The sequence below is a fragment of the Dothidotthia symphoricarpi genome (assembly GCF_010015815.1).
Source record: "Dothidotthia symphoricarpi CBS 119687 unplaced genomic scaffold P153scaffold_14, whole genome shotgun sequence".
Taxonomy (NCBI): Eukaryota; Fungi; Ascomycota; class Dothideomycetes; order Pleosporales; family Dothidotthiaceae; genus Dothidotthia; species Dothidotthia symphoricarpi.
The window spans coordinates 347,053-372,895 of record NW_022985021.1 but is presented as its reverse complement, the minus strand read 5'-3'; the positions used below and the strand labels follow the sequence as shown (position 1 = coordinate 372,895).

Here is a 25,843-nt window from a genome sequence, read left to right as displayed (position 1 = left end):
CAGGTCTCAGGAGACTGTTATATAATCTCGAAACATCTTTGCACAAGAATGTGTGCAGCTCCGTACTTGCCTGCCTCGTCGCAGTTGCCTGTGTTATCTTGAAGATTGCCATTTGATTGGATGAGCGCAGTCATTCTAGGCAACAATACACTCTAGCGAGTTCAGACACCAGCATCTGACATCTCGCAAATCACGATAATCTTTCTAGGTCTCACATCGACAACGAGTGTTTCTTCGTGGTGATTCGAATTTCTTTGTCAACCTCAAATCCAGATACTCCGGTCGTCGAGTTTTGAGTATTCTACCGAGAGCACGGCCTGATTCCTGGATAGTCATACTTTACAGGAAGTCATGCTCTGTAAATTCTGCACCGAGCTTGATTTCGAAAGTCCATGTTCTTTGTCCACCGACGTCGATATATTACTGGAATCTGCCAACAAAGGATGCGAGGGTTGTAATGTTTTCTTGGATGCATATAAACGCTTCTTTGAGAACTGGTCGCAGCATAATAACATCTCCCCTCCACTCAACGCTCTCGACTTTCTCGCCAAAGTCCCTCTGCATACTCCAGTCGAAGTTGTGCAACAAAGTAGTTGTTACGTGCACATAAGCCTCCCGGAACCCTTGATCCAGTATAATCCCAATATGCCACCGGTCACTTTGTTGTCAAGATTGTGCAGTGTATCTGGTAAAGTATTTCATTTTAGATGTCGCTTCTTGGCTAATCCTATCAGGCGCTGAATCAACTCGATCGATCACCGCTGACGGCAGAAGCGTTAAATTCCCACTCTCAAGAATCATATCACCAAACTCTGGAGACGAGGCCTGTTTTAATTCGGCGCAGGAATGGTTCAAACAATGTATACACCAACATGGTGGATCATGCACCTTGCCAGTTGATGCTGCGTTACCGTCAAGACTGATACACATTCCAACAGCGTCATCTGAGCTATTGCGTCTCTGTAACACTAAAGATAAGAGAGGTCAATATGTTGCACTAAGCTACTGTTGGGGGAAAGGTAACACCTTCCACACTACAATGTCAACGCTCCAGGACAGACTTATAGGATTCTCTATTGACTCGTTACCAAAAACTCTGAGAGACGCAGTTTACATCGCTCGGCGTATGGGCTTTGAGTGGATATGGGTCGATGCACTGTGTATTCTTCAGGGAGATATAGAGGACTGGAATCGGGAGTCTGCTCTCATGGCGAGTGTCTACGGAAACGCGGCGTTCACTATTTCCGCTGATCTCGCCACTGACACGGATCACGGCATTCTTGGACCTCGCGACATTCTACTCTCTCACAGGTTCGGCAAACAACATGACTTTTGTCTTCAGTTTGACGACACTGAATTTGGGAAGGAGATAGTTCCCAGAACACCACTTAGTACCCGTGGTTGGGCATATCAGGAACGACTTCTGTCTCCACGTATCTTGCATTACTTTAGTCGTGAGATCGTGTGGGAGTGTAATACAGGTCGTTTTTCTGAAACCCACGTCAAGTCGGACTACCATTGGATGACGGGCAGCGTTTTGGACAAAGCCGTGTACGCGCGGGGTCTAAACAGTGTCCCGGTGAACTGCGATAATTCGGAGGCCAATGCCCGAATCGAAATCTGGAACCAGATTGCAGAAGATGTCGCTCAACGAGATTTCACTGTTGAGACTGACAAGTTGCCTGGTGTCTCTAGTCTTGCCACAGCACATGCAATTCCTGCGCTAGGCCGTTATATAGCTGGCACCTGGGAGTACAATCCATTCCTGTCCATGCTCTGGAGTCCGGGAAAGCCACAACCGTTGTCAAATCGTATCCACCAAGCGCCGTCTTGGAGCTGGGCCTGGGTCAAGGGGCCGTTACACTGGTTCAAGAAAAACGTATTCTACCTGATAAAAGTAGAAGATGAGTACCACGAATGGTACACAAAATTCAAACCCAAACTTTTGAGTTGGCATATCGTTCCTCAAGGATCGGACCCAAAAGGACGAGTCATGGAAGGCGGCTACCTTGTCATGAGCGGATGGTGCAGGGAAGTATATGTAGCAGAGAACGAGGAAATGATGTTTTACTACAGCCATAGGCATGGTTGCGTTCAGATGGATCACCGAGGCTCAGACTTTGTACGGAAGATATTTTTCGATGAAGATCTTGTCAATGCATCCGACTCCTTTGACAAAAAAGCGGCGGAAAAATATTTGTGTGTCCAGATATCAGAGCCTGGGTGGACATTGTATGGTTTCTGTGTACATGCATTGGTACTACAGCGTGTCGATGGCGAGGAAGAAGCATTCACAAGAGTTGGAATACATCATTTCCATCCTAAGGGACACGAAAGTGGATGGGAAAGAAGATTGTTGAAGTTGTATTAAATAAACACAGTCGAGCGAGATGTCGCCTCGACTGCCACTCTCATATTCTTCAACATCTCTCTCTGCCTCGGCTGTCGCATCCCCACTCTTCCTATCCTTTCTCGTCTCGCCACCTTTCAGATCAGCTACACTACCACTTCATATACAATGCATCACCAGCTCTTCCAACTAGCGCTGTTTCCTGGTCTCAGCACAAGAAGAGAAAAGCAGTACAACGGGAGCTAAACAGGTGGCTCGACACAGAACTACCAACCACCGGGATTCAAACTTATGACTGATCTGCGGATGGAAGTCTTTTGTACCGGGGCTTAGTATTCGCACCAAAAACGGCCTGATATGGTTGGGGAGTAGCAATCTCGTCCTCTTTCACAGTAGTGACCCGAGAACTGGTATAAGCCGGCTCCAACTCTCGATCAACAGCCAAACAAGGATGGTCCGCGTCTTTGATGTCGAGCGCTGCCAATAGCTCCCCTCGTTGGGTGACTGGCACCGACTCCGCGCCTCTCGACCACGTCCCCAGCCCGATTCCTTCGTGAGCCAGCCGCTGGAGTTGGAGCGTCGAGTTTACCTGCCACTCCGCACGGGCATATGTGAGTTTGCGATCTCGGGAGAGCCGCGGGATTTTGGATGCTAGGTCTATTATTGCTTCGATAAAGGTACCGACGAGGACGATCAAAGTGCCAATGATGAGGACAAGGGATAAGCTCAGAACGCTGAAGGAGTAATAACCGGGACTTTTTATCTTCTGTGCAACCTGTTAGCTCCTTGTATGTAGACTACGTAGTTCTTTGAAAATTCGGTTGAGGTACTTACTTGACTATGACATAGTCTCGTGCACTCGGTTCCATTCCCACAATACGTCACCACCGATTCTAAAGTCTTGGATTGCTTACCATTCGCATACTCAACTACACGCGCCTGGGCAGCAGCAAGGTTGGTTTGGAATATAAATTCGGTTTCCTCTTGCCATCTGTTTGACGGGATTGTGGCGGGCTGCATGGGACCGTTCAGCGTGAAGCGCGTTAAAAGCGATGGTAGGCCCCGGATATCATAATAGCCGTTTGGCGTGTAGATAGTATTGCCATATAGAAACCCAAAGTAGTTGAGTAATCCGTTTACAAAGGCTCGATCATCTGCGTTTGGCCAGACCTCGTTCCAGAATCCGTGGTCGTAGCCATGGTTGAAGCATCGCCTCCCAGATGGTAGGTTGGGATTGCAATATTCCGTAGTGCTAGCACAAGCTAGCACTCCGGCTGATCTGTTCGTAGCGAAGTATGTGTTATTTGCTAATTCCAATTTCAAGTCAAGCCATGCGGGTACCTGCTTAGGAGAATCTGCTAAAAACCACGGGTCGGTTACTTCCGCATAATACTTGACGTCTGTAGACTCCAAGAACATCAACTGCACTACAGTGTTTGTTTTGTTGAGCTGAGAAATTGGACTAAAGCTGTTGGGGCTTCTGCAAGGCTATACGTAAGTCAACTAGCGGAGGAATGGGTTGCGAATGTGCTACAATCGCGCAGGAGAAGATGTTTTACTTACGTGATCTTATAATCTGCTTCGGAAAATAGAGCGTCCACATCTATTGTAGGTTCAGTCACATTTGTACGTATGCGATACGTGTATGGCTGAAGTCCTCCCAACGATGTGCCATAGTAGTATCGCATCCACTGGAGTGGTGGGTCGGATTGGTCTGTAAAGGCCTCAGAGTAGCCATCTGTCTCCAATGGAGCACAGTGTCGTTTCAAACGGAAGAGAAACTGCGGGCCACTGTTCAGGCCGAAGTCCTTGTAGCTGTCGAGATAACCGCTATCGAGGATGAGGTTTCCTTGAGGCAAGGTACACATCTCCGCATCGAAAGGGCAGCCAGCACTAGCATCTTTAGTGTAGGGAAGACTTGCTTTGACGTATATTCCACAATCTTTGGACACTGATCCTGTTTGGTTTTGATAACATTTATGTGCATACGTCAGGTATTCGGAAGCTTTCTGATTGAGAGATGAGAAATATTCGGTCCATATGTTGGCTGCTGCTCCAGTATCGGAGACTTGTGTATGTGTCATATTACCACAGTTACTACCGGAAAGGAGGACTTCGTTGGCCGCATTAGCCACGACTTTTGATGAGAAAATACCTGAAGTGTGTCAGCGTTCGCACTTTTTCCGGCTGTGTTAAATTATAAATGCATCTAGACACAAGACACAGCTCGCGCGGTGCGCAAGACTTTATCAGCAAAGGCAGAAAGAGTGCACCGGCACGTACCAGCGAGCGAAAAGGCACCCGACACCACAAAAGCTGCAAGAGCGACAGGCAAGAGCTTTCGACCGGCGTGTTCTACCCTACTACGCCAGACGAGATGGGCGAGGAAGAAATTTATCGCAGCATCCTGGGCCAATTGCGAATTCCGCAGCAGAGCCTGTCGCTGATGATAGACGCCGTCCGATCTGGCTTCTGTAGAAACAGCAACATGGATCCAATATCGCACGATCTTCCAGAAACTGCGTCCTGTCGCGCCCACGAAGAGAGCAAGAAAGGCGATCAAAATTGAACCTCTCTGTCGATCCAGCGTCAGCGTTGAGCCTTGTAGTGTGCCGTAAGATCGGTTGATCCACACTCCTGTGTAGATATCCTCATCAAAAGAAGTCGTCTCGCTCATTTTGGATTGCCTCGACTCCGGTGGCTGACAACGGGAGAAACGGGGCGCGCAGCACCTCAGCCTTATATTGCATCCATCATTCCCTGGAGGAGGTAGGCAGTGCTAAAGATCATGCATGATACCCTGTGGGTTATCCGGCGAGAGTCGTGTAAACGACCTGATTGGGTTCTTCTCGAGGCCCTGCTTGGACGCCTTACAGCCCGGCGTCTGCACGAGGTTTAGCGTTTATAGTAACAGGCATTGTCGGCGGCTTAGCAGCAAGCTGCATTGAAATTGATAGTAGTGAAGTTGCTAGCTAGGGATCGCCAGAGCCAAATCCATATCGCAACAGCATATCTACTGCGCCACAAAGTTGATATAGGTAGCGGTGGATATGTTGCGCAGAACCACACGGTGACCACGGATATCATTACAGCAGTCTTTTTGGAGTATTTCAGGTACACAGGCAAAAACACAAGGTGTTATTTGTGTGTTACGAAACATGACACCAAGGACAAAGAACAACATGTCAACATCACAAGACACCACATACGACAGAAGTGTAGATATCTACCTCAAACAGTCACACACAAAGAGCAAAAATACTCGTGTTCAGTTTAACGTTGTGTGTATTCGTTCAGTCTTATGCCAAATGGGTATAACGCAACCAACCAACCAACCAATCAAGCCACCTTTATCCCATGCCGTGCCAACAAACTCCCTTCCCTTCTGTTTCTTTCCCACCCTAACTAAACTGATCCCCATGCTCGCTCTCGCCCACGCGTCTCCCCGCCGTACGCCCCTGACTCAACTTCCACTTCCACCTCCTGTCCCTGGCGTTCTTCTCCTTCAGCTCGCGTTGCGTCTTCTTCCGCTCATAGACCGCCTTGACAGTACGCTTTGTGCGCTCAGCACCTTCCTGGAAATTTGTCCTCGCGAGATCCACACATGAGTCGATCTGCTCAGGCGTGTACACAAAGTTCCACGTCGACATGAAGTCGCTAGTCTTGGGATCCACACCAGGGACCTTTGGATTGGCGAGGAATGGGAAGTAGATGACTGTGATGCCGGAGTCGGCGTGCATGAGCTCCCAGTCCTCCTCGACGAGTTTAGACTCCGGGGGCTGGTCCGAATTCTCCGAGATGCGCTCTTCGGTTGTGCCGACCCAGATGTTGCAGTATCCTAGGTCCTTCTTCTTGCTCTTTTTCTTGTCCTTGAGGTCCTGGTCTTTCGCTGCTTGCATTTTGTCTTGTGCCTGCTGTTCGGTTCTGGCCTGCGCTTCGTCGAGTCCATGCTGGATTTCCTCTGGCGACTCATCTTCGGAGGGCCAACCTGCACCAACGGGCCAGCCTTTTATGCCACGCTGGCGTGCGTACCCGTCTGCGACTTTGAGCCAGTTGTCTGTACGGACATCGGCTGAGGCATCGAAAGAAACAAGGATGTCGACATTGCGGCCAGGACGGAGGAGCGGGTAGATGGGAAGATTGTTGCTCATGCCCGCATCCATGAATTGGAAGTTCTTGATTGTGTTGATGCTCTCTGGGCACGAGGATGGGAGGAACTCGCGCATGCCTATGGCGAAGTTAGGTATCGAGGCAGGCTCGATAGGGTGCACTTTGACGAGGTCGTCGTCGCGCTCTGCAACCATGGCGTCGATACTGCCAAAGCCCGCGAGAATGCTCATGGCGGGGCGAATCTCTTTGTAGTAGTGCGAGAGAGTTGCACAGAAAGCGGAGCCCCAGATACCCATGAGGAGCGGGACGCGCAACTCTGGCAGAGCTAGGCCGTTCTCTCTCCACACGGTCCTGCCGTTTTTGAACTGGCGACCCATGGCCCAAGTGGGAATACCGGCTGAGAGCTCCTCACACCACATTTCGTATGGCGTGAACTCGAACCACTGGAACCAAGCTTCCCTCCTCGCCTTTGCCTCCGCAGCGATAGGATCTTTGGTGTCAGCCTGTTCAGCGAGTGGGATCTCGTGTCGTACTGCAGTGTAGATGGGCATGGGATTGGAACCGTCGTCAATGTATCGTCGCTGGTTTGAAATTTTGAAGTCTTCGCCGCTTACAGAGAGTTCGCCCTTGGGTACAAGTAACCGAGCTGCTAGGAGTGTGCCATAGATGTCTACAATGCCGAAATCGGCATCAGGGATGCCTTTGGCCTTCTCTACTAGCCCACTGAGAAGGTATTTGCTTGTAGGTGCGCTTACAAGGAGTTCCAGCGCATCGGGCGGGAAGGCCATGTGCACACCCAGTCTGTTTTTCAAGTGTCGAATGAGGTGAGCATGGCTCTGCTGGCTGACGTCCGAGTAGTAGAGCGTCTGGAGCCAGCAGCTGCCACTCACACCAGCCGTGTACGTGACGCAGTCGAACAGGCCCTGCTCCTTGGCAGATAGGTAGGAAGATGTGCCTGCAACAAGAGCGCGCAGCCCACCGCCAGACCCGCACATGGCAATGACTGGAACATCATCGGGGTGGATCTCTGCTTCTGGGATGTCGAGGTAGCGGGCAAGGGCGCTCTTGGTGAAGAGGGCCCTGTTCTGCAAGAAGGCCTTCTCCTCTTGGCACAGGTCGTCAGAGATGCGCACCGAAGCGTCCCAGGTGATCTCCGGATTGGCCTCGGGGTTGTTTGCTTCGAACCAGATTTCCTCTGCCAGCGACCCAGGGGCCATGGACAGCTCATTCTGCAGTTTGCGGATGAAACCGGGTATCACCTTGACCCAGTTCGGGATGATGTAGTCGGCGATGGTGTCTCCAATGACGGTGACATGCTTGGGCGTGTTCGTGAGGCTGCTCGAGATAGTCTGCCATGCTGACAAGGCCGTCTCTGTGCCAATCTCGCTGTAGCCTTTTGCGATGCGTGTTTGCGGGGGAGCGTCTTGCTCTCCGGGTTTGGGCGAGTCCTGTTCGTTGCTGCTCTTGCTACGCTTCTTGGCACTGGTGGAAGCGTCTCTTGTTTGCGTGGCTGGGTTGCCTGACGACCACGCAGCGGGCGCGTCGAGAAGGGTGGGGCGCAGGAGGGGCCATGGCGAGTACTGCGAAGAGAGATAGCCGGCAGAAGCTGCTGCGAGGAGGACTGGAGGGCCGTAGCGCAAGCCAAATGTTGCTGCGGGGTGCCTGGGCGTGGTTGTTGTGCGGTCTGTATGCAGTCTGCGACGTCAGTTCCACCTCTCGGCCTTATTGTCGACACGGGCTCACCTTCGACGCGTCCCGCGCAGCCAGAGCTGGCCGAGATTGCCCCGTCTCCCCAAGCCGGCCATGAGAAAGGTCGAAACGAAGAAAAAAAAGTGAGTGCGAATGTTTACGCAGAAACAATCGCAAAGTGCCCAATCGGGCTTACATGTATGCGTTCAGCATGACGCTGCCTGTCAACGGTTGGTGGGCCGTCTTTTTCCGCATGTCATGTTGGCGATTCAAGTTTCAAGGTGCATAGCGTCTGCCAAGCCCATGCAGGAACAGGTTCGAGGCTCTTCCACACAATCTGGTGGCGCTCTCACATGTCATTTTCGACGTCTGACATCAACGCCATCCTGGATTCTTCCTTTTTTGTTCCATACACTCTGAGGAAGTGTTTTGAGAATCGAGAGCTAGCTCTTGCTATGCCTGCCATTGTAGGACAAATACCTACCATGTACTCCTTTCTGCTAGAGCTACACGCAACGAGGTCGGTTGAAGCATCTGTGAGCATGCAGATACACGGTAAAGCTCAAAAGGTTACAGTATTCTCTCTCGTTGTCTTTCGTTCCCTCCATTTCTCGCCGAATCTCTGCATCAATATCCAGTGCCTTACCGTGACGTCTCATCGGTGAAATTCGAATGGCTTTCTATTCATGGGCCGTCGAGCGAGGTGTCCCTCTGAAGCCGTCATGTGCTTCCCTCACCTTGCAACTATGCAGATCTGCTTCGAGGCGGGCTTCTCAAAGGTAAATTGCCTACCTGCTCAACTCACTTGTATGCGCACTCATAAGTGCTCTCTCACCTTGAGGTGCCTACTTGAACTCCACCTCTTGCTCTACTTAACCCTCAACCCTCGCTACAACTTTCTTCCCGCCAACTTTTCTCTCTTTCTATACTCACCATATCTTCTTCAACGGCTCGCGCGCCTCCTTCGACCTTACGGCTTCACGCGATGTCACCGAAGTGAACTCTTCAATAACTCGATCTTCTTCCGCTTGCGAGCTTTTAGAAGTAAGCCCCCACTTTCTCTTGGACGTCTCAGCGAATTCCATTCTTTTGTAAGCCTGCGTCGACGTCCTCTGTTCTTGGGGTATACCTAATAAGTTCTATAGATAAGATGACGGACAGCTCAAGTACGCCACTCAATCTTGGAGACAAGCCGCTATATGCAGAATGGAAGGCCAGTCACGTTCCAACCTCATCCAGGAAGCGGAAACGCCAATGGATATACCAGCCCAGCGCACAGGAGTTCTATCCTGCCTTGCCATGGTACGCATTGCATCACGAGGAGATCAACCTCCGTATTGCAAAAATGTGCGATGAGCTTGTTATGCCTCTCCGATATCTATCTACAGATGATCCAGCAATTGTTGGTCTCTGTAGCGCTGCAGACGCCGCAAAGAAGATTCCGGATCTGACGCAGGTCAAGTTAGCTGTACCTGGAGAACAAGGTATCGGCAAGAGCTCACTACTCAATGCCATTCTCCATCGTAAACTTCTTGATACGTCTGGATCCTCAACTGCATGTACCTCGTTTGCCACGATTATCGTCTACAAACCAGGCGCCCAAGACGACGCCCAATCGAGCGACATCATTATCGAGGTTTTCAACGAAAACGAGATCATCGGACGTATCCGAGAGCAGATCGAGCTCTGGGCTAACGTACATCCTGGTACCGTTATCAAGAACCAGGACGTCAATGACGAGGATGAGGATAGTTCCTCAGATGAAGAAGAAGACACGGTCAGGATTGGATTGAAGGATGGCAAGAATCAGAAGAAGGTATCCGCGAGCTTGAGACGTGGTGCATCGACTGCAAAAGAATTCTTTTGCGTAATTTTCAACACTTCAAATGACAAAAACGCTCAGAGCAAGTTGGATGAACTCTTGCACGACACAGACATTCGAACCGGAAACTTTTTCCAGCTTTGTGTCGAGAAGACCAAAGAACGCCTCGAACAGGTTGACAAGCAGATCGGACTGCAAAACGAAGTCTCCAAGCATTCGAACATCTCTGACAGGGATCTTGTAAAGACGCGCAACATAGCGAAGGAACTATGGCCATTCATCAAAGTTGTCACTATTTCAACCGGCCATGTTCTCTTACGGAATGGGCTGTGTTTCATTGATCTGCCTGGTAAGCTCACAATTTTTCACCGACCCAACATAGTACTTATCGAAACAGGTTATGGAGACTCGAGTCAGCTTCGGGACACGGTGATCAACGATTACCGATGGAAGGCTGACTTCGAGATGGTTGTAACACCGATTTCTCGAATTAGATCTAGTTTGGTACATGAACGATACCTTGCTCGATCCATACACATAAAAGGCGCAGAGAAGACAATCCTCGTCATGAACAAGAGCGATGTTAGTAACTAAATACTCTAGGCTCTACGTATTTCATACTGACCATATGCTATAGCTACTTCTCTGCAACGAGGATGAGATGAGGATGCAGATTGACTCGATCAACGAAGCCCCTTTCCCAGCTCTGAGCAGGTGTTTGGCCGATGCAGATGCGATTGAGGAAGACATCGATGAAGATTTCGAGGATCCTGAGCTTAAGAACTACGTCGAGGAGGTTCTCAGAGACGCGAGCGCAGCCTACGTCAAACGCGAAACAGAGATTGTCAAAGACCAGATGGACGAAAAAGGTGTCAAGATCCTCACCGCGTCGGCATTTTCCTACGAACCCTGGAACAACCCTCGTCGTCGTCAAGATCCGAGACTTGACCCCGAAGCATCTGGCATCCCAGCTATACGACGCTTGTTGTTTAGCTTGCCGGCAGAATCAAACCTTCTGATCTACCGAAACCTCGTCTTTGTGGTGCTGCCAGCTCTACGGGATCAAGCTGGACGTGTCCTTGAAAAACATATCGAGGACAAGAGCTACGCAGATATGCGCAAGGCCCTAAAGGAGCAGATCCCGATACTTAAAAGAGACTTGGAGCGCTTTGTGGCAACTCAGTTGCGCGATTGTATAGTTCAGCCCTGGACCTGGGTCGAAAAGGAAGATATCGACGGTGGTATTCAGAATCTGGCCCGACAGGAATGGGTAAGCCCTGTCATATACTATGGAGGGTTCACCAAGATACTGAGAGAGAACGGCATCCCTATCAACGGGAAATATCTAGGACGAAATCTGAATCAAGACCTCCTTCGCCCCTTGGAGAAATACATCAACCAATGGCACAAGACGATGTTGGCACGCGCTGAGCAGCTGGGAGAAGGTCTCGACAAGCTTGTGGGTCGTCTCGGAAAAGAGGTCAAATCATGTATTGACAAATCTTCCGCGGCCCCGGCTCTGAAGCAGAGGGCGATGGAAGCCCTGACCAATATGTCTGAACGCATCGATGTTGCCTACCGCCACCTGCTGGAAGCTCTCAACACCAGTCTTCGGAATACTCATCTACGCTTCACAACCGAGATCGACATCCATTGTCCAATCGCCCGAGAGATGAAGCAAGTCTATGAAGCCGCTTTGCGTGTTCGGGCTGGGAAGGGCGTATATGACCGGCTACGCGAAGCAATCCTAGGATGGATTGTCACTCCCGTCTCACGTAAGCCTGGCGTACTGGAGGTGGACATCTCACTTGCCAAGATGATTGGAGAGAAGATCATGGTCCAGCAGACCGAAGTCTGGAAGACTGACTGCGACACTTTCATCACGGATGCCATAACTCATCTCAACGAGTTCTTGCGGATCACGGAAGAACTCCTCATGAACTCCGCGTACGAGACGGCAGAGCATAAGAAGATGCGTGAGGAACTGAGGGGTCGGCTTGCTGTTTTCAGTAGGCGTCTTGAAGAGATCCAAGTCCAGTTCACTGGTACGGATCCTCAGCCACCGAACAAGAGGTTGAAGTTTGAGCATGCCGGAAACTAAGCTTCGCCTGGAGTTGGCCTATGAACAGTCGCCAGAGAGAAAAGTCAAGATCATGCGCGACGACGAGAACGACGCGTACGCCTCGACTTTGTTCAGACAACCTCCGACCAGGTTTCGACCTGCCTTGAGGAGCAGAGGCAATTGAAAACGAATTTGAAGACGGCTAGCTTTCCTTGAGTACTATCGGTAATCTTCCGATCGATTTTGTCACTAAAACCCTTCCCCATCGTTTCCAGTCCCCAATCCTTTCTTTCTTTCGACATGGCTTATCAGACATATTATTCAGGCCCAGATCCCTATCTATCAACACTTTCCACTTCCTGTCCCACCATTTCTTGGTTTCTTGCACGACCACATGGTGCAGTTCGTCACTTCTCTCTATCCTTCCTCAGCCTATCTTTTTGTACGAGCTTACATTGACTTATCGTGCGCTCCTTTCCTTATGCTTGGGATTTTACGATCATTTTATAATTTTCTACTGGATACAGGGCTTAGGATCTAAAGTATGCATTGGGAACATCTATGACAGGATCATATATAGGACAATGAACTCAATTTCATGACTATGCTTGTGATTACAGCTCCGTGAATGCGGTGATCAAGATGCCCATTTTATGTGAAGTGAGTTACTTTGAATGTTCTAAAACTTTTTAGTCAAAAAATTTGAAGCTCGGCGTCGTTGTTTCTAGGCTTGTGAGTGTCTGAGAGGACTCAGTCGCAAGGACAGCGGCTGAGGTGTGGAAAACTGACATATTGCCACTTTCACAGCGGGACAGTGTCACCAGCATTTGTGCGTCCTCAGCCGTTTCCAGTCCTCCCCTTGACCTTTCACAAAAAAACTCGTGGTTAAGCATTGGACAGTGGATTGCAACAAAGAAACTCGACGTCTCGTATTGGACCATGGTTGCAATCCCTGTTCTGTCATAGCTCAAGTTCCGTCCCGCGGCATCCCCACACCATCTCTCTAAACGTAAGCCTTACCCGCGACCTGATCGTGTTGCGTACATACCTTAATATCTTGCTTTTTTGCGATAATATCCTAATCACCTATATCCTTCCTTTTGTGCATCGCTGCAGCGCGCCACCACTCATATTGCAAGAGCTCCCGGAGCTCCCCCGGAAGTCAGCCCTCGAGGCCGTTGAGCTCCCACGACAGGCGCAATGGTCGGCGTGCGCAAGGGCGCAGCCCTCCAGGAGGAGAGCGCCGAAGTCGAAGTGCTCTTCTCCAACATGGAGAAAATGAAGGCCTTGACCAAGAAGATCCAGGGCTCGGTGACGCGCCTGGATGCGAGTGGGAAGGCGGTGCAGGACGCCATCAGCCCGATATACGGGAACACGCAGAAACTGCAGATTGCGAACAACAGTAAGTCTTGCTGCAGGGAGCCGAGGGAAAAGTGCTGACAGATTGTGATTAGACATTGATAGCATTCTCGAAGCCATTGAACGCTTGCGCGCCCCGCGAGACTCGACCGACCGCGAGGAGAGCATCATTCGCGCCGGACCGGGACGAGGCGACCTCAGAGACTACATCGCCTCCCTCGACCGCACTGCCGGCGCACTCGCAGACCTCAAACGCACGAACCTGCGCTCGAACGAGAAGGCTGTCGCGCAGCTCGGCGGGCTGCTCAAGCTTGGAAACAAGCAGCTGGAGGATGTCTTCAGGAGCACATTGCAGGACTGCTCGCGCGAGAAGGTCCAATCTTTGGAGTTCGCAGTGAAGAGTGGGTTGACCGTACACTTGCGCGCGAAGTATGCTAACGCGACACAGAGAACCCGTTTCCCGTCATTGCACCCGAGCAGATCTCGACGCTGCGTGCGATCAACAGCCACATGTCGAAATCGCTTTCTCAGCCCGATGGGGCCCAGACTCCGGCACAGAAAATCTACGCAGATGTTCGAGGCGAGTATCTTGAGAGGTCGCTGAGCAGTCTTGCGCAGGCGTCCATCAGCACGGCCAAGAAGATTCAGCCTGACGCGCTGTACAAGCCAGGACAGAACGGTATTGGGACATACGTGCTGGCCATCGAGGGCATATTCGTCGCGGAATACAACAACTTGACCAACATCTTTGCGCGAGAGGAATGGACCATAGTCTGCGAAGCCACCTGTCAAGTCCCGCTGGGAGACTTCAACAAGACACTACGCGAGTTGAACGGACACATTCAGAAGAATTTACTGACAGACTGCTTTCTTGGTTATGAGATCAGTGGCCTGGTCAGGACTCTTTCTATGCGTGTACAAGAATTGACGGGAGCGCTCAAAGGCCCAATCTACGACAGCGTCAAGCCGATTCGCGAAACATCCAAGATGTCTCTCAGCAAGTTGATAGATGACACACGATCTCGGACACAGACACTTGTCGCTCTTCCTATCGACGGGAGCGCTGTACAGGTCACGTCCGACACGATGCGTCGCCTGCAGGAGATGACAAACTACCTGGAACCACTGTCCTCAATCTTGGCGTCCCTGGGCGACGGTGGCTGGGCTCCAGGCGCGACGAACAAGTCCTCCACTACCCTGGATGTCAGTCCCGACTCGCTGGTGCTGTTCGCGAAATATGCAGCCGACACAATAGACATCTTGTTGCAAAGTCTAATCGCCAAAGCAAAGATACTGTTGAAGGGTAAAAACCTGCAGGGCATCTTCATAGCAAACAACATTGCCGTCGTTGCGCGCATGAAACGCACGTCGGACCTCGAGCCTCTGTTGGGAAGTTATGACAAGAACCTCTTGGAATACCAAAAACAGGCCAGGGCCATGTATCTGGAGGCCTGGCGAGAACCATCGGGACATCTGCTCGACGTGCAGTACACGAACCGCAGCAAAGACCGGCCTCGTTCTGGTGGCGGCGTGACAGACTCTGCAGCCATCGTCAAAGCCCTCGGCTCGAAAGACAAGGACGCAATCAAGGAGAAGTTCAAGAACTTCAACACGAGCTTCGACGAGCTGGTTGTACGCCACAAGACGTACGCGTTCGACAGCGACCTGCGTAGTCAGTACGGCAAGGAAGTGCAGAACATCATCGAGCCTCTCTACAACAGGTTCTACGACAGGTATCGGGAGATTGACAAGGGGAAGGGCAAGTATGTCAAGTACGACAAGAGCGAGTTGAACAGGGCGTTGATGAGCTTTGCATGATGCATTTGACTATGGCGTTGGGATGGGTTCGGTGTTCTCCGCAAAATACCCTTGGAGCGATATGCGTTTGATGGATTTGGATACTCGCACCGCATTTGTGTTTTGTACGCGACGCGACTGAATAGGATGGTTGTACTGCATACCGTGCAGTGCTTCCTTGGTAACACATTACTGTAGTATCACGTCGTTATAGACACCAAAGACTTGCAGATGATACATAAGGGCTTGGCCGTGAGGTCGGATCCCTGTCTGGCCGTGTCGATCGCTCTTGCCAGGGGGTGTGGAGGCGTAATTAACCTTGTGCACGTGACGGCTTCCCCCAACGGCCAGTACGCGACTGGCTGCCCAGTTGGGAAAGCAGCACAACAACAGAAAAACAAAGTGCTGCACTCGTACTGCAAGCTTCCAATTGTATCCTGCACGTTTTCAACGGCTTCTCGAGCGCGTCCTGTACTGTTTCCAAGCTCATCCATCACCATCGCAGGAGCTGTTCGCGACGCGGGGGTTTTTGGTCTAGCGTCACTTTCTTCGACGTCGCTCTCCAATCCCTGTGCGGACCCCTTTCCTCCAGCAGAGCAAACGCAGCACACGCTTTCCACCACGTCCACGTCGCCGCCTCCGTCGACACCACGCTCTCGCCGCTCGCACTCGACTGCACGCCTCTTCCTCATCCATTGCTTGCAGTGCATCGCATCACACGAGAGCATACCTTCCACTGACTGGTACGCCGCATGCCCCTACGCCGTGTTGCACTATATTTCTCCAGGTTTTGGCCGGCGTCGCGTCCCTGGAGCGCCGCCGTTCACCACCATCACCTTCATGCATTGGACGCATTAGCTGACACGACGTCACCTCACAGGACACTCACTTGACGACATATTGTCTGCATTCGCGGCCCTTCATTCACCATGGGTAAGCACCCTCCCCAAGCTCCATGTCCTGCGACGTCAGCCGTTGTCCCAAGCTGCGAGCCCGATGGGCATCTCAGGCACACATGCCGCAGTGGAAGGAGCGTGCCGTGGGCTCAATGCATCTCTTCAATGCATCTCTGCCACCGGTTGATGTTCCCGCTTCCAACGGCCACATCAACCTACCTACCGCTACCAGGGGCTGACTAGCCATATAGATTTCAACGGCGCATCTCCCGCTCCCCCTTCGCGTGCGTCCCCCTCGCCCCCGGCGACCTTGAATGGATCGCTCGGTATGGACCACACCCTATCAATGTCTGACAGACAATCACCAGCCATCCCCCAGACCGTCACAGCAAAGGACCCAAAGGCTGCTGCCGCAATGGCAAACGATATGAACATTGTGCGCAGGAAGCTCACAGGCTACGTTGGTTTCGCGAACTTGCCCAACCAATGGCACCGCAAGAGTGTGCGCAAGGGCTTCAACTTCAACGTCATGGTTGTTGGTACGTATGCACAGATGGAGTAAGCTGGCGATGGTGTGCTAACATCCCACGTCAGGCGAGTCTGGACTCGGAAAGTCGACCCTGGTCAACACGCTCTTTAACACGTCGCTGTACCCCCCCAAGGAGCGCCAGCCCCCGAGTCTCGACATTTCCAAGACTGTCTCGATCCAGTCCATCAGCGCCGACATTGAGGAGAACGGCGTCCGTCTGAGATTGACTGTCGTTGATACACCCGGCTTCGGCGATTTCATCAACAACGATGAGTCGTGGGATCCCATCGTTAAAAACATTGAGCAGCGGTTCGACGCCTACTTGGACGCCGAGAACAAGGTCAACCGTGTGAATATTGTCGACAACCGCATCCACGCTGTCGTCTACTTCATCCAGCCTACTGGCCACTCGCTCAAGCCTCTGGACATCGAAGTCATGAAGAAGCTGCACACCAAGGTCAACCTCATCCCCGTCATCGCCAAGGCCGACCTCGTCACAGACGAGGAGATTGACAACTACAAGAAGAGGGTGAGTAAGGTCCTCTTGATGCTCTTGGTAACGGCTAACAATGTGTAGATTCTCGCCGACATCAACCACCACAACATCCGCATCTTCGAAGGGCCACGATACGAGCTCGACGACGAGGAGACCATCGCGGAGAACCAGGAGATCATGGCCAAGGTGCCTTTTGCCGTTGTTGGATCTAACTCGGAGGTCACTACACCCGACGGACGCAAGGTCCGAGGCCGCCAATACCCCTGGGGTGTCGTTGAGGTTGACAACGAGGAGCACTGCGATTTTGTTAAGCTGAGACAGATGCTCATCCGCACACACATGGAGGAGCTCAAGGAGAACACCAACAACGTTCTCTACGAGAACTACCGATCCGACAAGCTCACAGCAATGGGCGTTCAGCAAGATTCCAGCGTGTTCAAGGAGATCAACCCGGCTGTCAAGCAGGAGGAGGAACGTTCGCTGCACGAGCAGAAGCTCCAGAAGATGGAGATGGAAATGAAGATGGTGTTCCAGCAGAAGGTGCAAGAGAAGGAAAGCAAGCTGCGCCAGAGCGAAGAGGAGCTGTACGCACGACACAAAGAGATGAAGGACCAGCTGGACAGACAACGACAGGAGCTCGAAGACAAAAAGTCTCGCGTCGAATCCGGCCGGCCAATAGAAAAGGAGGGCAAGAGAAAGGGTTTCTCCCTCCGCTAAGCCTGGGCCGACAATTCCTTTTCTCCCATTTTGGACGACCCGCACAGCTCAAACGCCTGTACTCCCTTCTCTGCTCCCTCTTATCAGACCTTGTTTAATATGATGCCGCTTGACGATACCACTGGGTGTTATCGGCAACGGGTAATACAGGAGGTGCGAATTTTGGGGGATGAATGGACAACGGTGTCATCCTTTTGTGCAGTTGTCCGGTTTGTTGATTGATACCAACATCATTTGCGCTCCTTCCGGTTCCCTTGTGTCTCTTTGACTTTTTATTATTTAGTATGTGGGCAGTCGTAGTTATTGAGCGAGGTGGAGGTGGACAGGTTCTTTCTCATGTATTCTACACATCATCGTAGCAGCAAATTTCGTTTGTGGGCACTACGCTTCTTCACACAAAAGCATGGCAGTTGGCATGTGAACAATGACGTGAGCATGTCGTCCAGGTCGAGCAATGAGCAATAAGCAATTCGGTCATTGTTGCCGGTGCCATGCATGCGCCGAGAGTGAACATGTTTGTCGCGGCTCATGCTGATCGTCAGGGTGCCGTAGTTGGCGGGCCAGCATGAGGCTTGTGCGCCGAGTCAAAGGCCATTTCGTCACTACCCAAACGCCCAAATTCTTGGATACTGTGCCCGCTTTCGACGCTACAAAGACGCAACCGTACCGCCGTTGTGCTTCCCTTCCCCTCACTCTGTTCTTCACAAGATTTGTTGAACATCAACTTCCAGTCGTGCTTTGCTCTCTCACCGGTAAGTCATTTCCCTCGGGTTACGCACTGTTAGCATCATAAGCCCGAAAGCGGGACAGAACGACCTAGCCACTGTTCCTGCCAGATTGCAGGTTTACCCCTCCAAGAGGCAGTGAGCAAGCGCCGGCAGCTTCAACACTTCTTTACCCGCACACACTGGGCGCTGATTCTGTCTTCGTCGCATCCCTCGAGCCTCGCTGACAGTCAAAGCTACCACTATTACGTAGCCGCACACGACAGCTTTCGAACTTCACAAATCCCCCTCACCATGGCCCCTCCACCGCCATCCAACCTCCCTCTGGGCCAGCGTCTTGCGACCCTCGCGCAGACTCTGCAGTTTGCCTGGTTCGCTGGACACGTTACTCTGCTTCTTTCTACGCTCCGATATGGCTTGTCATACATTACTTTCAACTACAACTCCAAATGGGCAACCTTCTCCTACCGCACCGCCTTCCTCTCAGCGTGCGTCACATACGGTATCGTGGTCTACAAGGCGTACCGCGCCCGCATGAGGGCCGGAAAGCAGGGCGGCCCTGTTGCTCTGGCTACAGATGAGAATGTGCAGTACCTGAGTAAGTTCTTCTGGCAGCTATGGCTTCCTCCCCCGCAGCACGAACTGACATGATCCCAGTCATGGCGCTTGTCTGGCTCTTCTCGCGCCAAATCCCTCTCGCGGTCACTCCCTTTGCTGTCTACTCGGTGTTCCACGTCGCGACTTATGTGCGCTCCAACCTGCTCCCCACCATCCAGCCTGCCCCTCCCTCAGCAAACGGCGCCAAGCCGCAAGCCTCCGGTGCCTCCGAGACCATTGGCAAGTTTGTCAAGGAGTACTATGACAGCAGCATGACACTTGTCGCCATGCTCGAAATCGGTCTCTGGTTCCGCATTCTCGGCTCTGCGTTCCTCTTCCAGAAGGGTTCGTGGATTCTGCTTATGATTTACACCGTTTTCTTCCGTGCCCGCGTTGCTCAGAGCAGCTTCGTTCAGGAGGCTATCAACCAGGTTACCTCGCGCGTCGATGCTCAGCTCGCTAACCAGAGCACCCCGCCTGCTGCCCGCCAGGGTTGGGCGACGGCCAAGAACGTCATCCGCCAGGCTGCTGATGCGACTGATATCCGCAAGTATGTTGGCCCTCAGCAAGGTGCTGTGCCCAAGAAGGCACAGTAAGCGTGTGTATATTGAGATAAAGACCTATCTACCTCCAACAGACGGCGGCAATGTACACGTTGGAGGTGATCGGATACGATGCTTATGAAGATACGGACGTCTCATGGTAAAAGTACAGTCCTCAAGGATGTACGGGCGAGCGAACAATATCAGCGTGTCGCGGAATGGTTTATCGGACACCCTGAATACAAGGAGATACGATCCCGAGTGGGATGAGAATGGAAAAGTGAGAGTTTGTAGCTGTATACCTTTGAGTATTTTTATAGGCTTTTGGGGAGCGTTTTCGATTATTGTCAATTCACACTTTAGTTTCATCATGCTTGCCGTTCGAAGTCATTGATGTCGTCTTCTGTGAGCAAGTAATTTCAAGTGCATGAACTGGTGGGCTTTCTGCGGAGATGCTGGATGGGCATGTCTAGCTCAACCGTTCTAGCCTTCCACCACCACCATCGTCATTGTCACCGCATATTTGTCTGGTGTACCATTGTTTTTCCCACCGTTTCCCATGCGCTAGAAGGTGTTCTGTTTCCATCTAGAAGGCTCGCATCTCGATGAAAGTTCTTGGGTCGACGTGTCGACTACGTGGACTAGCTCCCACAATCTGTCAAAGTCGATGCCTTGGTCTCGCCGCTGGGGAAGTTTGGATAGGATCGTTTCATGTCTGTTCTCGACTGTGGGCTGTGATGTCTGCCCAGGCTACGTTTTACTGCCTCGATGCTTTGCAATTGCGTACCTGTTCCAGTGTTTGAATGTGGTATTTCAATTTCTTCCCTCGTCTTCACGCTTGCTGGTAGGTAGTGCAGCGCTGATACCACGACGCAGAGTCTGTGTGCGGGTTTACCTTACCTGTCTGTGCAGAGCGAGGGAGCTCGGATTCCCGCTGCTGCTGCTATTATTGTTGACATTGGCATTGGCATTGACATTAACATGTGCATCACCGTATCACTCGACTCGCGACCATACCACTCGCCTACCTACGTGTCTGTTTGCCCTCGCCAGTGCTCTGTGCTGTGCGACTCGGAGCGCGCATCCGAGCGAGAGTACTATCGAAATCGGCCAGGGCCCCACCGCAGTCCCCATAGAAAGCAGGGGGGTAGGGGGGAGGGGGGAGGGAAGAGACCACAACCGGACCATAGCCACGGAACGCCCATGCCGCAAACGAATAGAGCTGTTTTGATAAAATAAAAAAAGTCGCTAGGTTCATGGCTCACGGTAGATTTTTCGTGGGTTTATTCCTGCACCCTGTCTGTGTGTCGAAGGGAAGAACCCGCGCCGCGCGCCCTGTTCCCGACTTTATCGTAGGGCCAGATGGCTGAGTCGAGGGCTGCACTGGGTTCCCGCTCCACCCCGATGATGTGGGGGGCGTGTGAAACTCGTATTCGGCGCTTGGGTTGCATGCGACCGCACCGCACCGCTGCGTGGTGGTATGGTCGCTGGATGAATGGGATGGATGGATGCAAGTCTGCTTTGGGATTGGGGGCGGTCGGGAGTGAGCGGTGAGCGAAGCGAGCGAGAAGTGGTTCGTGGCGTGATTGGAATGCAAATGGGCAGTGGGAGAAAATGCAGGTGCGAACGACGGAGATGCAAGGCGAGATTCTGATGGCGACATCGCGCATTAGGGATTGGGTAGTCGTAATGCAGTTGCGTTAGGTCTTAGGTCAGCGGTATGTACCTAGCTGGTGAATTTATGCTTTTGGTAGTTTCACAAATTATGTTCAGCTAGGTGGTAGGTAGGAGGGATGGCAATGTTGGCCATGGTTCATCGTAAATTGCGTACAATGTGGTTTGAGTTGCGGAATCGATGTGCACGCAGGGTCGATAACTATACATAGACGTGCGTGCGGGGGTGTCGCTCTTTTCCCTTGTCGGGTTGTGCTGTCCGTCTGCTTGCATGGTGTTGCCCTTCTTCGCTGGACGGAATAGTCTGACCGCGCTGTCGCCTGTCACTTGTCACAACACCTACTTCTTGGCGGATTGAGAGACCGGGAGAGAGAGATGGAATTTGACAACAACTAGCCTAACCAAACAAGCCCACTACAAAGCAGAGACTGCAGCAGAAAATGATTAGTGGATGCTTGACCACGCCAAGGCTGTTCTTGCTCTTCAACGGAAAATAGCCACCCTGAGCCCTCGATTTTAGGGCGTATTGAGTGTTTTATTTCCCGGTTTCCCGATCTGTGGAGAGCTTGCATGGGTACAGACGCCAAGTTGATGCTGATGCTAGCGAAGAGGTCAGTGTCACCGGCAGGGGCTTGCACTCACGAGGACTAGTTAGGCGAGCTCAGATCAGGCCCCTTCACCGTTTCGGCGAGCGACAACTTCCTGCGCGATGGGTATATAGGCATGTGGATTCCCGCTGGCCTGGGGTTGTTCTACTCCCCTTGGAAATCATTCTTTCTGGCGCTGCTCGGTATTCAACTTGAATCAAGAACGAATTGACGAGACTGTTCGACACGACGACTATTCATTCGCTTTACCCTTCCTTCGCTGTAAACAAAACAACAAACACCGCGAGTGTTGAGCTCAAAGGGACACTTTTTAAGGACGGACTACGGAATACGATTCGAAATGGATTACTCTCCTGCATTCTCGGTTACCAGCGACATGACGGATGAAGAGCTGGACCAGTACTTTGCGAGCTACGTTCCGCTCTCGAACCTTCCGACTCCACCGCCAGCAAAAGAGCACACCGTCGCTTCCCTACCAACACCATCATCACCATCTCAAAATCTCGATCTCTCTTCCGAGCTGCAAGGTTAGTGCTTGTGTCTTGTGTCCCCTTCGATGTCACGTGGTCGGCTACTATTTCGAGTATCCCGTTATGGGAGTCGTACTGCCCCTGCATTGACGTGCTTGTCTCACGTCATCGGGGTTAATCTCCTTCTTCTTTCACTCCCACATCTCCTCGTGTTCCTGTCGATCTATATATGTTGTCGTTGATGGTTGCCACCTAATATGTTGAACATATTGCTAATTACTTTGAATAACAGCACATGCAACGCATCTTGCCAATCTTGTCCCGCGCAACGTCTCCACCGCCCAGCCATGTGTGTCCGTCATCCGCGGGTTTCTTGAAAGAGCTTGCTTGCCAGATGAAATCATCGCGTTTGCAGCATGCATCCTGGACGCACTATCCGACCGCTTTGCCTCCACATGGAGAGACTCGCTCCTTCCGTCAAACTATGCCCGCAACCTCAAAATCTTCCTGCAAACAGACACAAGGCTCAACACATCCGTCACCCCCGATGTCATCGTCCTCGCAGCTCTAGCCCTTGCCCATGATTTTCTAGTCGACTGGCTGCGCTCATCCAAGCACTGGGCAGTGCGAGAAGGCAGCGCGCAATTCACAGTCCAGGAGATCGAGGCCACAAAGAGAGCAATTCTGCAAGACATGAATTACGGCCTTTTCCGCATCTCGAACGACATGGTACAGCGAATGCTGCAGGACATGCAACGTGGGTCGTCCACAATAGTGTTGAGGAAAGAAGAAATGAAGGTGGACCGGAGACGTAATCTTTCGCTTAGTTTTGCCGGCACGGCGAAGTGGAGTTTTGGTCTCCAGACTCCGGAGCTGAGTCCGTGATGCACGTCTCGCCCCTCAACTCTTTTGCACTTCTCGACATGGCGCGCGCATTGGTCTTGGCGATGTCGTCTGCATAACGTTTTCTTTACGATACCCTTGTTTTTCTTCGTCGTCAGGTTATGCATGGTTTTTCTACGTGTAATGGAGTTATCGGCACGGCGTGGCATGGCATGGCGCTTTTCGGGAGGCGAATTTTGAGCTACAGCGGGCTTGCTGGGAAGCATAGATGTTTATCTGTTGTAATGTGTCCGTCCGACATTTCGATTCTTTCTTAGCTTTTTCACGATACCCTGTTAGGATATGGAGAGATTCGACGTCGAATGTATTGTCACGAATGTGGTGTAGAAGAAAGTTCTGATCTGGTACATACTTCCACCAAAATAAGAAAGTTGATAATAATATCTCATCACCACAAGTCGTGCATAAGTGATCTGCCTCTCGCCAGCGAGTATTCGAGCTTTCTGTGCTATATGATCTGATACTATGAGCATTTCATGTGTTCAATCTCGCAATGGGAGTAAGTACCTTGCCAAGAATAGGGAGCACTAGATAATCTTCAGGGTGGACGTCGGCTCCTCGAGCTACACCAGGTTTCGAACGATGAATGTCAATTTTTGCATCGGAGGAGTCTAAGCACACATGTTGGGCTTCGAAGAAATGCTCTGCTTGGCTCACACGACTTTCTAAACAACGTGGTCCGAATCGTTGTGGCGTTGGTCGGTGATTTGATCGAAGGAGCGATAATGTGTCATATGTCTACGCGCGGTTGATGTCTCGGTAACAACAACGAGAAAGTGGGAGGTTTGCGATGCGCGGCTTTATTTAGGCGTTACTACCGCGATTGTGTCTGAAATTAGTGCTGCAAGCAATCTTTGAGCCGTGTGAGATGAATAGTCCCGAAAGGGGGACAAACTACATTAGATCATTTCTATTTCTAACAGAGCTAGGTAACAGTGCCCAGGGATTATCGAGCTCGTCCAAAAGCTTCTCACACCTGAAGCTTGCTCGACCATCGGCATATCCAGGTTGCTCCCCTAAATAACGCGAAATCGCCGGAATGCTCGACCATTCGGCCCTTGCCCAGAACGAACTACTTTCTATACCACATCCGCGTCGTCTTAGTCCGTCTCATCTTCTTCTGTAGTTGGAAGATGCCGTACAACAACGCCTCAGCAGTTGGCGGACAACCCGGTACATATATATCCACAGGAATGATACGATCCACGCCTCTCACAACACTGTAACTATAGTGATAGTATCCGCCACCATTTGCACAACTCCCCATGCTGATGACCCACTTCGGATCCGGCATCTGGTCGTAGCATTGACGAACTGCGGAAGCGATTTTGTTCGTGACGGTGCCGGCAACGATCATGACATCGGCTTGCCGTGGTGAGGCGCGAAAGATGATGCCCAAGCGATCTTGGTCGTAGCGAGGCATGGAGAGGTGCATCATCTCGATTGCGCAGCAGGCGAGGCCGAAGCTGAGAGGCCATAACGAGCCTTGACGCGCCCAGTTGACGAGTTGGTCTGAGGTTGTACTAGTGGTGTGTTAGAACTGCTCGTTCGCTTCTCGATTACTTTGAAGGCGTACAGGACATGCTCAATGACACTGGTGCTTTTGCGAATAGTCGTTGGTACACTGGATTTTGGCTCGATTCGAGATGAGTAGCCTCGCTGCTGGCGGCGCGAAGAAGTTGCCAGCGGATACGTGTGCCGGAAAGAAGGAGATGTAAGTGGGATCAAGAATCTCTGCAGTGTAGCATCTTGTTGCGTGTTAGTGTTTTCTATCAGCGAGTAGCAGTTGGTAAACTTACACTGCTGTATGCTGCGCGGTAAAGCACTTCTCATGACTGATATACTTCTCAGCTATGTTCAATCCCCAAGGAATGTTGAACGAGCAATCTCAATGAAAGATACTCAAAGAATGGAAGTATGAAGCATCTTGTTACTAGTCCCGTTCGGTCGATGGCGTGGACTTAAAGCTCGGGAAATGCCCACACTCGGGAAATGCCCACACGCCGCGACTCCGACACACGCTCCTGTCATGTGGCAACCATGTCGGAACGTGATGGGACATCTACTGCATCTGCGCAGCACCGATGCTCTGAGTGCCTGAAAGTATTCAGGAATCTCAATCATCTGCGACGGCATGAAGTCAGTCGTGCGTCGTCTCGGTCATCCCAACGTACCAGCAATTTGACGACGACCAGATACGAAAGACTCATCATACCAATGCCAATTCTGCTCTCGAAACTTCGCCAGGAAGTAAGTTCTTCTTTCCGCCTTGTCGGTGCTACAAGAAAGCCCTGATTGACGATGTAGCGACGCTCTCCGACGCCACTTCAAGACATGTTCAAAGGTAGAGCAGCAGGATGCCATCCCAGTGGCGAAACGGGGCAGAAGGTCTCGCGCGTGCGAGCGCTGCCGGTCCAAGAAGCTTCAATGTGACGGTGCTCAGCCTTGCAAGCGATGCTCGTCCGCTCAGGTCGGATGCTCTTTCTCGTAAGTGACG

At 51.6% G+C, this 25,843-nt stretch overlaps 9 protein-coding genes across 9 annotated transcripts; 6 read left to right on the top strand and 3 right to left on the bottom strand.

Annotated features, from left to right (window-relative positions):
- Positions 1–77: 77 nt before the first annotated feature.
- P153DRAFT_52007 (HET-domain-containing protein) lies at positions 78–2,740 on the top strand. Its single transcript, XM_033673252.1, has 2 exons — positions 78–688; positions 735–2,740. The coding sequence occupies exons 1-2, from the start codon at positions 352–354 to the stop codon at positions 2,369–2,371; spliced, it is 1,974 nt and encodes a 657-aa protein (XP_033521976.1). The 5' UTR covers positions 78–351; the 3' UTR covers positions 2,372–2,740.
- Positions 2,640–5,027, bottom strand: P153DRAFT_387328 (uncharacterized protein; the record flags this gene model as incomplete). Its single annotated transcript, XM_033670635.1, has 4 exons — positions 2,640–3,116; positions 3,185–3,830; positions 3,914–4,505; positions 4,634–5,027. 4 exons carry the CDS (start codon positions 5,025–5,027, stop codon positions 2,640–2,642), a joined length of 2,109 nt encoding a protein of 702 aa, XP_033521975.1.
- Positions 5,028–5,751: 724 nt separating this feature from the next.
- On the bottom strand, positions 5,752–8,379 carry P153DRAFT_343763 (phospholipase-like protein A2; the record flags this gene model as incomplete). Its single annotated transcript, XM_033666019.1, has 2 exons — positions 8,204–8,379; positions 5,752–8,155 (listed from the first exon to the last, which is right to left on the bottom strand). Exons 1-2 carry the CDS (start codon positions 8,263–8,265, stop codon positions 5,752–5,754), a joined length of 2,466 nt encoding a protein of 821 aa, XP_033521974.1. The 5' UTR covers positions 8,266–8,379.
- Positions 8,380–9,299: 920 nt separating this feature from the next.
- Positions 9,300–12,072, top strand: P153DRAFT_358456 (uncharacterized protein; the record flags this gene model as incomplete). The annotated part of the gene is made up of 3 exons (XM_033666803.1): positions 9,300–10,320; positions 10,369–10,553; positions 10,609–12,072. The coding sequence occupies 3 exons, from the start codon at positions 9,300–9,302 to the stop codon at positions 12,070–12,072; spliced, it is 2,670 nt and encodes an 889-aa protein (XP_033521973.1).
- Positions 12,073–13,053: 981 nt separating this feature from the next.
- P153DRAFT_343756 (uncharacterized protein) lies at positions 13,054–15,418 on the top strand. Its single transcript, XM_033666018.1, has 3 exons — positions 13,054–13,435; positions 13,488–13,793; positions 13,841–15,418. The coding sequence occupies exons 1-3, from the start codon at positions 13,234–13,236 to the stop codon at positions 15,208–15,210; spliced, it is 1,878 nt and encodes a 625-aa protein (XP_033521972.1). The 5' UTR covers positions 13,054–13,233; the 3' UTR covers positions 15,211–15,418.
- A 468-nt stretch (positions 15,419–15,886) lies between these two features.
- On the top strand, positions 15,887–18,150 carry P153DRAFT_368176 (Septin). The gene is made up of 5 exons (XM_033668450.1): positions 15,887–15,932; positions 16,070–16,122; positions 16,337–16,624; positions 16,680–17,143; positions 17,192–18,150. Exons 2-5 carry the CDS (start codon positions 16,119–16,121, stop codon positions 17,825–17,827), a joined length of 1,392 nt encoding a protein of 463 aa, XP_033521971.1. The 5' UTR covers positions 15,887–15,932; positions 16,070–16,118; the 3' UTR covers positions 17,828–18,150.
- Positions 18,151–18,473: 323 nt separating this feature from the next.
- P153DRAFT_368175 (uncharacterized protein) lies at positions 18,474–20,068 on the top strand. Its single transcript, XM_033668449.1, has 2 exons — positions 18,474–19,150; positions 19,210–20,068. The coding sequence occupies exons 1-2, from the start codon at positions 18,847–18,849 to the stop codon at positions 19,743–19,745; spliced, it is 840 nt and encodes a 279-aa protein (XP_033521970.1). The 5' UTR covers positions 18,474–18,846; the 3' UTR covers positions 19,746–20,068.
- A 2,040-nt stretch (positions 20,069–22,108) lies between these two features.
- Positions 22,109–23,741, top strand: P153DRAFT_368174 (uncharacterized protein). Its single transcript, XM_033668448.1, has 2 exons — positions 22,109–22,500; positions 22,736–23,741. Exons 1-2 carry the CDS (start codon positions 22,314–22,316, stop codon positions 23,326–23,328), a joined length of 780 nt encoding a protein of 259 aa, XP_033521969.1. The 5' UTR covers positions 22,109–22,313; the 3' UTR covers positions 23,329–23,741.
- A 677-nt stretch (positions 23,742–24,418) lies between these two features.
- Positions 24,419–25,179, bottom strand: P153DRAFT_387321 (NADH-quinone oxidoreductase; the record flags this gene model as incomplete). Its single annotated transcript, XM_033670634.1, has 3 exons — positions 24,419–24,869; positions 24,923–25,094; positions 25,146–25,179. The coding sequence occupies 3 exons, from the start codon at positions 25,177–25,179 to the stop codon at positions 24,419–24,421; spliced, it is 657 nt and encodes a 218-aa protein (XP_033521968.1).
- Between the last annotated feature and the right edge of the window lie 664 nt (positions 25,180–25,843).

Bases quoted from the DNA above. Each gene is read 5' to 3' on its own strand.
- P153DRAFT_52007 (XM_033673252.1), top strand. From the start codon at position 352: ATGCTCTGTAAATTCTGCACCGAGCTTGATTTCGAAAGTCCATGTTCT. The intron at 689-734 runs GTAAAGTATTTC...TAATCCTATCAG, and splicing joins AAGATTGTGCAGTGTATCTG to GCGCTGAATCAACTCGATCG.
- P153DRAFT_343756 (XM_033666018.1), top strand. From the start codon at position 13,234: ATGGTCGGCGTGCGCAAGGGCGCAGCCCTCCAGGAGGAGAGCGCCGAA. The intron at 13,436-13,487 runs GTAAGTCTTGCT...GATTGTGATTAG, and splicing joins ACTGCAGATTGCGAACAACA to ACATTGATAGCATTCTCGAA. The intron at 13,794-13,840 runs GTGGGTTGACCG...AACGCGACACAG, and splicing joins TTTGGAGTTCGCAGTGAAGA to AGAACCCGTTTCCCGTCATT.
- P153DRAFT_368176 (XM_033668450.1), top strand. The intron at 16,625-16,679 runs GTACGTATGCAC...ATCCCACGTCAG, and splicing joins CTTCAACGTCATGGTTGTTG to GCGAGTCTGGACTCGGAAAG. The intron at 17,144-17,191 runs GTGAGTAAGGTC...AACAATGTGTAG, and splicing joins TTGACAACTACAAGAAGAGG to ATTCTCGCCGACATCAACCA.
- P153DRAFT_368175 (XM_033668449.1), top strand. From the start codon at position 18,847: ATGGCCCCTCCACCGCCATCCAACCTCCCTCTGGGCCAGCGTCTTGCG. The intron at 19,151-19,209 runs GTAAGTTCTTCT...ACATGATCCCAG, and splicing joins TGAGAATGTGCAGTACCTGA to TCATGGCGCTTGTCTGGCTC.
- P153DRAFT_368174 (XM_033668448.1), top strand. From the start codon at position 22,314: ATGGATTACTCTCCTGCATTCTCGGTTACCAGCGACATGACGGATGAA. The intron at 22,501-22,735 runs GTTAGTGCTTGT...TTTGAATAACAG, and splicing joins TCTCTCTTCCGAGCTGCAAG to CACATGCAACGCATCTTGCC.